Source organism: Cynocephalus volans, chromosome 14 (assembly GCF_027409185.1).
Source record: "Cynocephalus volans isolate mCynVol1 chromosome 14, mCynVol1.pri, whole genome shotgun sequence".
Taxonomy (NCBI): Eukaryota; Metazoa; Chordata; class Mammalia; order Dermoptera; family Cynocephalidae; genus Cynocephalus; species Cynocephalus volans.
The window spans coordinates 3,995,168-4,010,756 of record NC_084473.1 but is presented as its reverse complement, the minus strand read 5'-3'; the positions used below and the strand labels follow the sequence as shown (position 1 = coordinate 4,010,756).

Sequence of the window (15,589 nt, the reverse complement as noted above, 5' to 3'; positions counted from 1 at the left end):
GCTTTCTAACAGCAGTCATTTAAATTTGTTTTAGGATATTTGTTTCTAAAAAGCCAAGATTTTTAAAAAAATACAGAGCTCAATAATTTACTAAGTTGAATATCTTAATATCTACTTATGTCTTCTGATTTTGTACATATTGAAGAAAAGTAGTATTTTTCTTAGTCTTTCAGTTAGATATTGAAAGAAATCATTAAAAACAAAATAGGCGAGGTGGGTTGTCTGGCAACTCTAGATGATGCCTTCCATTTAAAATTTCAGATCTTGCTGGAACAGGCTGGGGCAGGTGTGGCCAGCAGCTCAGGGGAGGGAGTACAGAGGCCCTGGGATGCAGGAGGGCGCCAAAGGCAGCCAGCGCTCCTGAGGGCCGGGTAGGGCTGCAGGCTCTGCCACTGAGAACACTGTGACCCTGGGCAAGTTGCCCCAGCATTCACGTCTGTACAGCAGGGATCATAGGCAATTTAACTCTGGTGTTCTGTGAGGACAGCATCCCTCACAGTGCCTGCTGGTGCATAGCACGCACCCGGCACACACCCATGGGATGGGTGGGTGGGCAGATGTGTAGATGAATGCAAAGAGGGGTGGATGGAAGGATGGATGGGTAGGTGGGTGGGTGCAGGGAGCAGCTATAATACATGATCTCCAAAACCAGATTATGGGCACGTGTCACCCAACAGGAGGTTTACCAGGAAGATCCTAGTGCAGAGGTAAGAGGTACAGAGGAAAGAAAGGTGCCAGAAAACAATCTGCATTTCCTTCATAATTAAATCACTTTCCATAAAGCCAGCAAGTGGTAATCACAATGCAGACATGGGGGATACAACGTGCTTTCATTAGTCTTCATAAAAGACCTTTTTTTCCCTCTCCAGAGAACTGACTGTAATTAGACCCATCTCTCCAACAGCTCGCTAGGTTCTAATTGGAGTTACAGAAATTTTTTTATATTCTAGTCCATCTCTGTAAAAAAAACATTTAAATCTTTACTCGTGGCCTTTCCAGTTTTCAGTGTATAGAACCAAGGTCAAGCTCATATTCAGGGGTCTACGACACACATTTTTCTCAGAAACAGCTTAGATTTTGGTGTAGTGAAGGGGGATAAAACGCTTTTACTACTATTCTTCCTATAAATTGAGTTATTTTAGAAGTAAACTAAAAGTAGGTTATAAACATCAAATTCTCTCACCTGATGTTGACACCTAACACCCTGTATACATTTTCTAAACACAGGAAGACTCTGGTTTTACAGGAGGCAACACTCCAAGCCCTCCCGCTGCGTGTTCTGTACAACTCAGACTGTGGCTCCCCAGGGAACGGTGCCCTGCTGGGTCTGTGTGTCCCCATTGAGCCAGGTATGCAGGACCACCCTAGTGGGGCCCTTCCTGGCCCCTGGTGGTGGCAGCTCCTGCCATCCGGAAACAGGAGCCCTGGCAGCTGGGCGTCCTGCCATGTGAGCCAGTTGTCCCCACATCCTCTGCTTTTTCTTCAGCATTCTGAAGGCAGCGACTCTCCAGCGAATTCCATTTCCACCACCGCCATCAGACTGTGGTGGTGACGCTCACACTTTGTGCTATAGAAGACAGCCTCCACCCTGGGTCCTTGTCCCCAAGACAGTTCAGAGCTCTTCCGAGTGAGTCATAGTAAAAATGAAGAAGAAAATGCTTAAGGCACCTACCACATGTTAGGCGTTGCCTGGGCACTCGACATATATTATCGCATTAACCCTATAACTGTGCAAGCCGATACTTGTAGGAGAGGAAGTCAAGCCTTGAAGAGACTCAGCTATCTGCCTGAGGTAACTCACTCGGAAGCAGAGCTGGGATTCAAGCTCAGGGTGTTCGTGTTCAAAGCTGGGGCTGGAATTCCCAGCCTGAGGTAGGAAGGGGGAGTTCCCATAGGTGTCCATTGTGGGTGTGGCAGTCAGGCTGCATTTGCCTGCAGGATACACGAAATGGCTTAAACAACGAGGAGGTTGTATTATCTGATGTAACAAGAAACATGGAAATAAAGCAATTGCAGGATTGGTTAATTCAGCATCTTGACAGCACCGTCAAGGACGCAGCCACTTGGCATCTTTCTGCTCTGCCATATCCACGTGTCGCTGCCACCTGCCGTCATGACTGCAGAGTGACCTCAGTGGTTCCAGCCATCACATCCAGACTCCCATACCAGTGAAGAGAAAGCAGATTTCTCTGTGCATCTCTCCGTATTTTTAAGGACAGCCTTTCCTGGAAGTGCCTCTGTCTGGTTGTTGGACACATCATGCCTAAGCTAGTCACTGGCCAGAGGAGCCAGTCCTTCATGCTTGGCTTAGAGCAGGCTCAGTCCCTGGGGGTGGGACGGGCCCAGGGTGGGCTGTCATGGCTGTTCCATAAGCAAGCCACTCCTGCCACGCGGTTCAGGGCACACACTGGGGTGCGCCTGTATGGGAACTGCGCATCTCTCACAATCTGAAGCACAGCCCTGCCGCTTCGTCACCGTGCTGTTCTCCATCCGAGAAGGCAGGAGTGTGGCACTTACCTTCCTCTGCTGGTCCTCATCATCCCGTTGTCGATCAGACCACGTGGTGTCTCTGCGAGCGCAGGGCTGTTCTCTGGCTGGGTCTCCCTCCATCATGTCTGGCTGCCCCGTCGGCCCCGTGGCTCTTGGTGGCAGAAGTACAGCGTTTTGTCTTTGGAAATCTTACTTGAAGACTCCTTACATGCACCCCATGTGAACTGCTATAGACGATGCAGGTCACGTCGCTTTCTTCTTGAGAGGTGGCTTTTGTCCATGTCCTGGCATCAGTAGCATCTCCTCTGAAAAGGCTCGTGCAGTGTCTCTAATCATCCCTTTTGGACCAGGAAACACTGAATATTTCTCTTTGATGCTGGAAAACACATTACCATGTGCGTCGCACCCTGTGGAGTTCTTTCTCGTCCTGTCTTCGTGTCACCAGGAAACCAAAAAAGGTGGTTGATTAACCTTACAACTTACACCATGCTGTCTGCCCTGAGTAGACCTTCAAAAACTGAGGGTGAAATCTCTTCCAAGCTTTTATTAAAATTTACTTTCCAGACTTCTCTGTAGCTATGGGCATAAAGTTTTCATTGCCTTGAGAGCACATGCGTTAGTGTGGTGAATGGAGTAGAGAATCAGGAGACAGATCCTGTATCTGCCTCTGGCTGGCTGTGTGACGACCATGGGCAGGTGTCTCTCTCAGGTTGTAGTTTTACCCCCCGTGACATAAAGGGGACCCGTCTGTGAGCAGCTGAGAGTCACTCGAGGTCTCCCAGCGCCTCTGGTCAGTGCCTCGTGTTAGTTCTCTGTGCTGACACACCGCAGGTTACCTGTTCAGCATCCCCACACCACCTTTGGCCAGTGCCTCGTGTTAGTTCTCTGTGCTGTCTAACACACCGCAGGTCACCCATTCAGCATTGCCACACTTGTTACCTCGTGGTTTCCATGTGGAGAATCAGGAATCCTGCATCTGGAATCTGGGCATGGCTCAGCCTCGGGGTCCCTTTTGAGGCTGTGGCCTAGCAGTGGCTGGACTGGTCGTCTGCTGCCACGCTCACCCATGCGGTGCTGGCGGGACATGGCTCCTGGAGGTCTGTTGGACCGAGGCCACTCTCCATTTGTTGTGGGCCTTCGTGGCATGGCTGCTGCGAGAGAGGAGCCAGAATCTGTTATGATCTCATCACAGAACGGCCCCTCAACACCAAGGTATTGTATTGGTTTGAGGCCAGGTACTCAATGGAGGGGCCTTGAAGACCAGGGGTGGTGGGTCCTCTGGCGCTCAGCCAGTGCCGGCCCTGGGCCTCTTCCCTCTGCTCTCTTTACTCTGCCCCCAGCACTAGGACACCCTGGCTGCCAACTCTTCCACCTGACTCAGTGCAGGCTGGTCCACCTCACCCGTCACGCTTTGTCCCCAGCTTACGTCCCCTGTCTCTGCTTCATTTCCACTTTTGTGTCTGCAGGAATCCCTCCCTCCTAGGTTTCTCTGACTCAAGTTCTGTTTGGCCCCTGAGCCCATCTCGGTTTCTAAACCTTATGAAAAGCCTTTCACTAGCTACTCCAACCTGGATAATTTCTGTCTTTGAACTCTCTCTAATCTCACATCATTGTCATTGCCCTGGCTTTACCACTTGTCAACTAGCTGTTTTTATTGTACAATTGCTAATCTCTCTGAGCCTCAGTTTCCTCCTATGTAAAATGGGGATGTCAATGTCTATATCGTGTGGCGTTTGTGATGACTTAAGTAGGGAGTGCAGATAAGACGCTCAGCACAGGGGCTGGCATGGAATGACTGGTGACGAGTTGTATAGGTTGAGTATGTTCTTTCTGTTGCATGCAGGTAGCTCTGCAGCCAGACAGCGCCTGAGAGAAGAGCAGGAACCACGTCTGCCGACCCAGCACTCAGCGGGCTGAGGGGCACTCTCAGTAATACTTGCTGATCGGTTGGATGGCTAATTGGTGGTTGGTTGATGGATTAATTAATAACTAACACTTTCATAGGTATAGAATAGTCCATGAGCTAAAGTTTAGAGCATGTGCTATGCTCTGTGGGTTTTGGAGGCAGGTGGTGCTTAATTTTGCTGACTTAACTTCTCCACAGAGTCCTTCCAGAGTTAGAAGTAGACACAGATGCCAAAACTCTGGGTGGCAAAGTAATCCTGTTGAGGACTCAGCCTGGGCTGCTCTGCTCAAGGTTGTGGATCTTGTGGAATTACGTTATGGGGCTTTTACCATACAGGCTTCTTCAAGAATTAGCTTGTCCAGTTCATGCTGCTGAACTTGTGTTACCTTCTAAAGATGTGACCTCGTGTTTTCATCTTCTTTGGAGTTTGATAATGAATCAATATGTTTAATAGAAAATTAATTGGAACACAGTGTTGCTTAGTTAGAAAATACAGTCACCTCTTCCGTTGTTCCTGTTTGTTGATCTTGTATATGTACTTTAGCATATTTGTTGTCGTCAGTGAATAATTATTAATCTGATAACTGGATCTTCGGAGAACTGAAGTAGCGCCTGTAAAAACTTTGTTTGAAATATTTTTTTTTAACCTAATGGTGATACTACATACTTCTTCATTCATATTGTTTAGGCGGAGGTTAAAACATGGAACCTCACTATAAGTTGCTAAAGTAAGTTACGGCCAAAAATTAGCTCTCCCTGTGTCTCTAATAACGTGTATTTTAGATTTGTTTTTAGTTTTTGACATAATGTTTCTCCTGAGGCTCCTCTTTAGGTAACTGTATTCCATCGTAGCTGTCGGGAAGATTTATTCTGATCTCTTCCCAAACTGGCATTGACCAAACACCTTCTTGTGGCTTAAAGTCTAGGGGCCATGTTGTGGGTTTCCACCACTGCTGCCTCTCTCACGTGGCTTTGTCATCGTGGCTCTCCTTAGACTCCCATGTGCCACTCGGCACATTCCATGTGGTCACCTCTGCATTTTTCGTGGGAACCAGGCCTCCTTTCCTGTCTGTGCTCACACTCGTGATTTATCCATGCTGGGTGTTTCCAGGAAGCCCAGCCTCCCACGTGCTGACTGGGAGTAATTGCACCCTTGCAACGGAACTGGATTTTCCTGTGCTGTAAAGTAGTGGAAAGGGATGTTGTCAGATCTGATGCAGTGAAATAGAAAGGGTATTTCGCTGTCCTGTCCTTTTGTTTCATGAGCAGAGCATCTCCTCTTCTGTTGACGCCCCAACCCGCCCCCAAACACCCACTTGGCTGTTGCTGGTTGTTCCTGGGGGGCCTGACCTGGCTGAGCCAGGTGACGTCCTGCTCCAGGAATTCTGGGGAGAGGTCTGAGGGTTGGCTTGCTCTTCCTGGGTGCCTGGTAAGTGGGACATCAAGCCCAGGTGCTCTGGGCACCTTGGCCTTCTGCCCTGTAGATGTGAGGAAGCCAGGTGAGGGTTGAGAGAGAGGAGTGGCGAGGAGCAGGGGACAGAGCGTCTCTGCGGTGGGCGCGTTCCTGGCACTAAGTCCTCCTTCAGGCCAGCCGGAGTTCCTTGGTGATCCTGAGACATGTCAGGCTTCTTAGGTTCCATTTCCCTTTTGCTCGAGCTAGTTCCAGAGCAGTTTCTGAGCTGCTTGTGTGCACCGCTGGTATCCTGGGAGAGGGCACAGGCCCCGGCCTGTGGCACAGCGTCTTCCACCTTGCTTGTAGCTTGCATATCCTTTCTATTTCTGTCACTCTCTCCTTCCTGATGTCGGTCCTGGACCCTGCTCTCCTTGCCAGCTGCAGTGCTCAGCTCCAGCCCTGTCCCCGCAGGTCTGCGTGCGCTGCTTCATGGTCCGTCTTCTGTGAGCAGGCTCCTGTGATGTGCCCTGGCCCACAGTGGCCCTCCGTGGCCTGCCTGGTCCTCACTGCCCACGTCTCCGCCTGGTGTTTATGAACCTTGCAGCTGAACCATGCCACTGCCAGACTTGTGTGCGTGGTCTGATGTCTGCTCTGCCATGCCCCCCCCCCATTTTTACCTGTCAGTAATACTTTCCCTGGCCTGGCCCACACGGTGGCTGCTCCAGAGCCCCCTGTCTTCCAGTGAGTGGAAGGTGGTCTCTCCTCTGAACCCCTGAGCACTCAGCACTTCTCTGTTCGTCCTCCTTTCTTTGCACTGACTTATCCCTGTTTGGTCCCTCTCTCTGCCACCGTCATGCCCCCCACAGCATCCCCCACAGTAGGAATGAATCAACACTTTTTTGACCTGTTCCCCTGTGGGTTTCTGGTGTCCCTACCTTTTCCCGGGCTCTTCTCACCACAGGCTCTGCTGGGCTAGTGACCCCCAGTTCCTAAAAGCGTTTGCTGAGTATCCCAGCAGGTGCTCAGATGGGAAGTGGAGCAGTGGTCCTTCCTGGGCCCGGCACCTCTTCTTCCTGACCCTAGTTTGATGTTTGTGTGTCCTTGATGCCGACCATGCCCCTTGCACCTGCAGCCCAGTCTCTCTTTTGTAGACTGGAGGGATTCTGGATCTTGTAACCTAGCCTTCAAACGACACCTCTGTAGTGTGGAGGCCTCTTATGGAGATGGGAAAAGGCAATCCTTCAGCCCGCGTGATCTAAACCATGAAGTCCTTTACATGCAGATTAGATGGGGGCCACTGTTTCTCACTGGGGACCGCATGTCTTCTATCCTGTGCTGTAACAGGCAGTGCTCCTGTGCATTGGCCGCTGGCTCTGTGGGGACATGCAGGCTTGATTGTCTCTAGTTTGGATACTCACTGCCCCTGCCTAGCACAGGCCCTCAGCCCACTCAGACCTCCCCCCGGTCTCTGTCCGGAGCTGTTGCAGCCTGGCCTGCCTCGCTGGACAGCGGGCCTCCTGGCCTCTGCACGTGCCTCTCAGCTGGCAGCACAGAGGGTTTCACAGCAGCAGGGAATTCAGTGACGGTGCCCACACGCAGTGGGGATGCTGGGGAGGTGCGTGAGAATGTCACTGAGTGGGCTGTACCCTCTGCCTTTGGATAAAGTCACCAGGTGGATGGACGTTCAAACCAAAGTGGGAATAGCGAAGCAGCCACCGTGACGTGCCTTTGTGCATAAGATGCCACCTGGGTGGAGAGATGAGCTTGAGGACGGGGCTCCCCTCCCAGGCTCTTAGCGGTCCCACCCTCTTTCAGGGAGGTTTCGGCCCCAAGAGAATGGTCCTCAGTGGTTCTGGGTGAAGTCTTCCTCATCAGCTCGCTGGCTTAATTAACCCCCATCTAAAGGATTTAGAAATCCTCAGATGAAGGGGCAAAGAGGAGGTGTCCAAAAACAATGTCCAACTGAGTAAAATATGTTTGTCCCTCTGGTGCCTTTGTTGCAGAACTGGTCACGTCGGCTTGACTTGCTCTGTCTCTGTCTTTGGGGAAAGCCAGGTGTTTGAGTTATTTCATGTTGTTTTCTTCAAGTTTGAGCCAATCGGCACTCAGCATACACTTGCAAGCAAGTCCTCTGTAGAAGAGTTCTGTTAATGTGCTTTCTGCTTTTTGCTGTGCTAGTTTTATAGTTTTTTTCCAAGTAAGATTTAAATATCCTGGCCTTTTAAAGGAAGAAAACAAAGAGCTTCCTAATTATTCTTGATAATTACTGTAGTACTGTACTGTGAGTGTGGGCTGTTGTGAGTTCTCAGAAAAGAGTTCAAGTGTTCAAGTTACTCTTCTTTTCTTCTTCCTTTGAAAACCACTGTGATGTTTCCAGCTGGCCAGCTCGGCATCCCTGGAAGGGAAGGGACAGCTGAAATTCACCTCGGGCCGGTGGAGCCCACATCACAACTGCACGCAGGTGGCCACGGCGAGTGACACGACCCTGCGTGGGTGGGACACGCGGACCATGAGGTCAGTGGTGCTGGACGCCTGCTTCCCTGTCTCGCTGAACGAAACCATGGCTGTATGGGGACGACCATAGGTCACATGCATGTGGGACATGTGGTCGGTTTGTCTCCACCTTGTTTTTGTGGGAAATCATGAAGCTCCTCTAGCTTCTTCACCTGAGCTAAGCCAGCACCTCCGTGCGTGGAGCCACCATGCCTCGGTTAACGGCCGTGATCCGTACTGAGCCTCTGCATCAGTGGCAGTTCGTGGCCAAAGCTCAGATCAGGTCTTTTGCAGCACTTCACAAGTGAAATGGTGACCACGGTGCCTGTTTGTACCACTGGCCTGTGCAGGTGGACACGTGCAGTCCCCTGGGGGAGTCTCTCTCAGAGTTGTCTCCAACGTCTCTGTGGCTGCAGGAGACACACCTGCCAAGTAATCATATTTTGTCATTAAGTAATTACACACAACAACCAGCAGTTCTAACGGAACAAATAAGAGTGATTTTTCTGTTCCAGTTGTGACTTTGATGGGCAAAGGAGTGATGGCAGCCAGGCTGTTGCCATGGCAACGGAGGCCACATGAGCTTGTTTCAGACACCGTTTATCCCCTCAGCACACCATAATTTATCTCTGAGCCAAAAAGACGGATGTCGTGTAATAACTTGTGTTGCTTCCAGGGTGGGGCACAACTTTAAATTTAGTTCTGAGGCCCCTCTGCACGTTCCAGGCTAGTAAATAACCCTGTCCTCAGCTTGTGCATATCTGTACAAAGGGTTTATTCGGTTCCCTGATCCAAAGCTGGAAGCCATGGCCTCGGACCATGATGAATCTCCTACCACAAGCCGTTTCCCCATGTCCTTTAGTTATCTTTTCCTGTTTTAATTGTTCTTTGGAAGATATGAAGAATTTCATTATCTGAAAACAGGAATCTCAAAGACTGACATTACAGACTGAAAACAGCAAGACGGGCCCGGCTTTGGTTGGCAGCAGCCTGCAGCTGCCTCCCGTGCCCTCCTGTTGTCTGGGTGGAGAGCTGACTCCTGCAGGGAGGCCACGCAGCGGAGGAGAGCGCGGCCTCAGCTCTCTGCTGTCACGCTCCTTCTCTGGGCAGTTTTGGTTTCTCTTTAGCCAGGAGGCCTTCAGTGGCTCTTGAGAACGTAGTGTGCTTTTGTGGTAGAATTACTGCCCCTAGAGCATGCGGCAAACCTGATTTAGTTAATATTCAGTGCAGGTATGACTCTCCATTCACTGCCCCAGGAATCTGCCAAATTTTAAACTTTATACCTTTGTCTGCTTCACTTGAAAGATTAGAAAGTTTGGTGTATCTTATTTTAGGAAAAAAACTAGGATATTGAAAAGGTGCAGAATATAGAAAACAGTTTAAACAAAAAAGTGGTTTAGGGCTGCAAAATGCGATGTGGAGGAAAAAGACAAAAGGAATTTTCATCTGCTTGAGAGCCAGAGTGACAACGGTCTCAGATATGTGAAGGTTGTTCCAAGGACAAAGCTCCTGGCTGTTACCATCCCCATTGCAGCCAGGACAGCGAGGACGTGAATGATCACGGGGCGTGGAAGTTCCACCGGGGCAGTGGGAGGGCAGCAGCGGCAGACCGGGCATGGCCTTTGTGTTTAGCCTCCCTGCATGACCTGCCCCTCTATTTTGGGTTCATGGCCTCAGGAGGAGCCAGCGTAGGCAGAATATTCTGATTTCAGACCCTGTGGGGAGCAGCCAGGAGCAGCAGGGGTCCAGGCCTGAGATAGGCGTGTGCACAGGCATGTGCAAACCCTCTTGTGCATCTGTGTGCATGCAGGTGTGCATGTGAGTACATGCACCGTGAACAACCATGTGACCCATTTCAAGCAAGCCCCCCTCCCCTGTGTCTTTGTTTTTAGAACAGGTGGATTGCGTGGGACACCCGGCGCTGATGTCTGAGGTGGTGTGGGCAGATGAGAAGCCGGCCGAGCAGTGACAAACATGCTTCCTTCATTTCTTCATTGCTTCCCCAGCTTTTTCTTCTCTCCCCCTCCCACCCTCAGTACCAACCACACGGCATTTGTTCGTTCTTCTCCCCCTGTCTTTTCTTCTTTCTCTCCTCACTGCAGCCTTCCAAATACTAGCAGCTGTCCTACCACATGCCTCGTCGTGGCAGCCACAGCCCACCTCGGGGTTCCCAGCTGCCCCCCTGGAGAAGCGAGAGCTGACTTACCCCATGGGAGTCGCTGAGGTGTTGGCACCTGGTGCCCCCTCATGCAGGGGAGGGACTTTGTGGGGCTCCGAGCGCCTGGCTGGGGTTTCCAGGCTTAGCTCCACCAGCGGACCGGCCGTGCCCTTGGGCCAGGGATTAGCAAGGTCCTGGGAGAGAGATACAGCCTGCAAAGTCAGTGTCTTTCCATAATCCATTCGTTGTTTGCTTTTTTCCTCCCCCAGCCAGATATACTGCATCGAGAATGCCCATGGACAGCTGGTGCGGGACCTTGACTTCAATCCCAATAAACAGTACTACTTGGCCAGCTGCGGGGATGACTGTAAGGTGAAGTTCTGGGACACCCGAAATGTCACGGAACCCGTGAAGACCCTGGAGGAGCACTCCCACTGGTAGGGCGACTCATTTGCATGCACTTCAGGGGAGAGGGATTATGTAATTCATTTTGCTAATTTCTTTACCATTGGGAAAGGCATAGCCCAGCTTAGTTTGTGCTGCTGTGAATCATTCAATCAACCGAGTTTTATTTTTCCTAAAGTAACACTAATTCCAAATCTGAATGTTTGTGATTTATAAACATAGAAAAAGAAGAAAAACATTGGATTCTGGTTTCTCTTGAAACCGGTTCGAGCATGCGAAAAAAGTGTGAACAGATGTTCACGCAGCATTGTTTGCAGTGTAGGGGGCTGGAGCCCACCCAAATGTCCATCAGTAGGGGATTGGCTAAGTAAATTAAGTGACATCCTTGCAGTGGAGATCACTTAGCTGTCAGGAAAAATGAGGGACATCTATGTATGGATGGATGTGGAAGGATGCCCGAGATCACTCGTTCTTTCTACATATTATTTGAATGTTTACCATATGCTGTCTTCTTTTTGCTAAGTAAGTAAAAAGATCAAGTTGCAGGACAGTGTGTATAGTATGAATCATTTTTTTATTCAAATAAAACATGTGCCCATGCTCTGTGTGTGTGCATTTGCATGCACACCAGCGTGCAGAGGAAAAGTCTGAAGAATAAGGCTGATCTGTCATAGGGAGCCTCTCACACGTGAGGAGAGGCACATCATGGGCTTTACTTCCTGTGGCCTCTGTCTCTGAACTGTGTGAGTTATGTATCAGAAGCTACTTTGTTTCTGCAATCAGAAAATTAAAAGAACCCAGAATACTAGTGTGCAGTATTGATAAATCCAATGAATTGCTGTAATTTACTGCAGTCCAAGTAGAAACACCAGCTGTGCCTCTGGCCACGTTGGGTGCACCTCCGCTTGCAGGGTGTCTGTCACTCCCTGCTCCTCCAGGCCCTGGGACTGCCGTGGCCTCAGCACAACTGAGGCAGAAGCTTGCCAAGCTCCAGGGCGTGTGTCAGAAAGAAGTCCTAGTGGTCAGAACCCAGGCAGTCCTGGGCCCCTGGGAATCCCGCTGCTCAGGTCTCAGCACCTGAGGCTGCTGTTGACTGGGAAGAGGTCATGGGGCTTTGTTTGATGTTGACATTTATCCGTAATCTTTAATTTGCTTCTGGAGCAGTTTTTGTTTTTAGGATTTTAGAAAGCTTGTCTGGAACATTGAGCCATAAGCCTTCTTCTCCCTCTGCAGGTCTGAGCTAACATTTAGTCTTTGTGGTCTCTGTTTGTCGGAACTTGAGAGAATGTTTTAGAGAAACATGCAGTAAACCTAACCCTCCGCTGAAAACTGCCAGTGTCAGACCATGAGATTGGGCAACACCTGATGTCACCCCAGCACAATGAGAGGTGTGACATCAGGTGTTGCCCAATCTCATGGTGAGAGATCACTGTGCTGCATCACCATGTGAGACGGCCCATCTCAGTGTGCCCCTTGCCCTCTGCAGGGTGTGGAATGTCCGCTACAACCACTCTCACGACCAGCTGGTCCTCACAGGCAGCAGTGACAGCAGGGTCATCCTGTCCAACATGGTATCCATCTCCTCGGAGCCCTTTGGCCACCTGGTGGACGATGAGGATGTCAGCGACCAGGAGGAGCACCATCCTGAAGAGAAGTAAGGACACACAGATGGCAGAGTGCCCCCGCCATGGGAGGGCACCCTGTCCTCACAGATAGTCTCTGGATGCAGGTGGTGTCTGTAAGAAGCGTCGGGTGTGTAGTTATGGGACTCGCAGTGCCGAGGTCATGAGCACCCAGGGCGGGTGGCATTACTGGTGGTTAGGGAACACTCCTGCTGTGGCTTTAAATCATATATCTCTGTATACTTCTTTCCATATTCTTCCTGATTGCCATATAGGAGATTTAAAAGACTGTCACTAGTCTTCAAACTTAAGCATTAACAATAACAGGGACCAGTGTTCACTGGCCCTCGCAGCCCTCCCTGGGAGAGATGTTGTTAGCATCCTCGCTGCCATGGGTTTGAGTGTGTGGGGTGCAGTTGTTGACCGTTTGCTCACGGGCCCAAGGCTGGCCAGCGGTAGGTCGGCCAGGTCCTACTGTACCCCAAAGCTCCACAAAGTGTTGTGATGCCTGTCTTGCAGTCATACCTTCTTGGTTCTGTATTTTCTAGAAACTCTTCCTACCTTTGCATTCCGATCCTAATTGCATCCGCGATTGGGAGATAGCTCAGGGCAGCACCCTCTTCCTGCCAGGGCTTAAGTCCCCGGTGATGCGTGGGCATTTGGGAGCCCCCTCTGCTAGTTAGTGACAGCAGGGCTGTGTCAGGGCTCCTGGCCGCAAGCTGAGTGTGGGCTGCACGGGCCTACGGTGAGAGGCAGCAGGCAGAGCTGAGTCTGTCGTCAGCAAAGTAGATGCTAAAGGGAAAGCCCAAGTCTTTCATTTTCAAGTGTGGCAGCTGCTTCCTCTGTGGTGACAGCATGATTTAGATGCCACCACAGAGATTCGCGTCTCAGATTCCAGAGGGAGGAGGTTCTAGAATAAAACCAGTGGAGTTGGACAGTTTGAGCAATAAAGTCAATAGGACTTTTCATTGTGTTTTGAGGTTCTTTACACTCTTGTATTGTCTGGACTCTTCTTGTCCCCCTGAGCTTAGTCTAAAATTACTTTGTGAGAAGAATTCTCTGTATGGGTGCCTTCGCTGTGGTGGGAGCCCACCGTGCGCTGTCTCCTGACTGAAGGACGTCACTGCAGCACAGGTGCGGTGGCTTCCACCCAGCGGTCTCCCGTGTGCCGGGGAGTCAGTCTTCTTGAACGTCTCCTCTGCCTGTGGCCAGGGAGGTCTTCTGCAGCTGCTGGCCATGCCCGTCTCTGCAGGAGGAGAAACTGCTCATTCCTGTAGTTGGAACCTGTGTGACTGATGCGCATGTCACGCTCTGTGTGGCAGCTCCAGAGAAGCAAGGAGAGGAGGGAGGGCCTGTGGCCAGCAGATGTGCTGTGGCGACTTCCTGTGATCCTGCTGTTAAATTCAGGAAGACAGAATTCCCCCGTGAGGATTTGTGCTTGGTACTTGTCACAGAGCGTCGGTTGACCACTGGCAGGTCTGCTTCCTGGGAAGGTGGGACTTGGTGATGTCCGATACTCTTACCAGATGGTGACATCAGAACCCGTGAGGAGAGAGAGGCTCTGAGGGCTTGTCTCACGGGGCAGATGAAGCATCTTCCTGAAAGACAGGCAAGGGCACCTAGAAAACAGTGCATAAACTGAGTGGGAGGTATTTTTCTGAAATAGGAAGAAAGGTGCCAGAGAAGCCTGTGCCCACTGAAAAGTGGCCCTGTACGTGGGCTGGGCTTGGATGCAGCCCTCAGCCTGGAAGCCCCGGTTTCCCCACCGGCACAGGCCCCCCTCCCCACGCCCGTGCCCCGTGTGCCGAGTGGACTGTGATCCCCTGTACGGACCCTCTGGTGGAGGGAGCAAGTTGTAGCTCAGGGCAGTGAGGTGGGGAGACGTCCTCCCTGGGGTACCCTCGCCCAGGCCCAGCTTCAGTCCCAAGCAGGGCCCTCGTGCCGGCCTCAGACTCCAGACGGGCTCTCCACGCGGCCTCTTCTGCTCAGCAGGGGCTTTTAGGCCATGCCTCGCTTGGACACAGTGCCCAGTCCCCCTGAACTGGGGAGGCTCTTTGTGGTACCTGATGGACTATCAGCCCGGGCACCATAGTTCTAGGGACTAGAGAACCCAAGGTGTCCCAGCAACAACATGGATTTCTGTGAAGCACTCCTCATGGCATGATGGGGATCCACGGTCTTCTGCGGGAGCCCTCCCGTTGGCCCATCGTGTGCATGAGACAGCCGAGGCCCCGGATGGGACCATGTGTGACAGGAGCTTTCCCGCCTGCCCTGCCCACTGCCGCCTCACTCATGTCTGTGTCTGTTGGGTTGCAGGAATAAGGAGCCCCTGCAGGATAATGTCATAGCGACCTACGAGGAGCACGAGGACAGTGTGTACGCCGTGGAGTGGTCCTCAGCGGATCCCTGGCTCTTTGCCTCTCTGAGTTATGACGGGCGACTGGTCATCAACAGGGTCCCCAGGGCTCTGAAATACCACATACTGCTCTGATGCGCTCGCTGGCCCTCCTGGCTTGTCCCCTTGGCAGATTCTTGAAAACATGCAGCTATTTGGAGGTGATTAGTGTTCTAAGTACACCCTGTCTGGGAGAACTGACCCTGCCTTGTTCCTGCTCGAGCATGTGCACTGCTGACACCGGGGCAGGTGGACGCTGTGCAGGGGACCCCGTTCCAGGAGTCTGTGTCCTCCCGCCACTGCTCGGGCTCTGTTTTCTGTTTTAAGGCTGTTGGGAGTTTTACTTTTTAAAAAAAATTCTGTTCCCACAATATTATCTTTCTCTTTCCCTTGAGATTAAAAATGAAATAAAATAAGGCCGTATGGCCCTGGCTCCTGGCTCATTCTTTCAGGATCTCTGCCCCTCGTGTGCTCGCATCACCTGCGTCTTCGTTCATTTTCTCTGTCCCACCTGGAAAGATGCGGATGGGCAGAGGTGCCCCCTCCACAGTGCCACCAGTGCAGAGCCCCAGGTCAGGGAGGAGCGTGTTTCCCTCCAGCACCGCGTCTGCCCGAGCAGTGCTGATGTCCTTGGGTGCTGACCCCCATTGTCCAGGAAGCCAGGATGGGGCTCCGCACCTGGCTGGTGGGGACTCCCCACTGTCACTCATCCATATCAGCCCCTCTC

The 15,589-nt window shown here is 51.3% G+C and overlaps 1 protein-coding gene across 2 annotated transcripts in view; it reads left to right on the top strand.

The window, feature by feature from the left end:
* EIPR1 (EARP complex and GARP complex interacting protein 1) overlaps positions 1 to 15,285 on the top strand; it is a 134,017-nt gene extending 118,732 nt beyond the window's left edge. For both annotated transcript variants that reach the window (XM_063078414.1, XM_063078413.1), the window contains 4 exons: positions 8,167 to 8,303; positions 10,710 to 10,877; positions 12,332 to 12,499; positions 14,784 to 15,285. In XM_063078414.1, the coding sequence (XP_062934484.1) occupies positions 8,167 to 8,303; positions 10,710 to 10,877; positions 12,332 to 12,499; positions 14,784 to 14,958 (648 nt within the window). In that variant the 3' untranslated portion in view covers positions 14,959 to 15,285. The remainder of the gene's footprint in view (positions 1 to 8,166; positions 8,304 to 10,709; positions 10,878 to 12,331; positions 12,500 to 14,783) is intronic.
* The last annotated feature ends 304 nt before the right edge of the window (positions 15,286 to 15,589 follow it).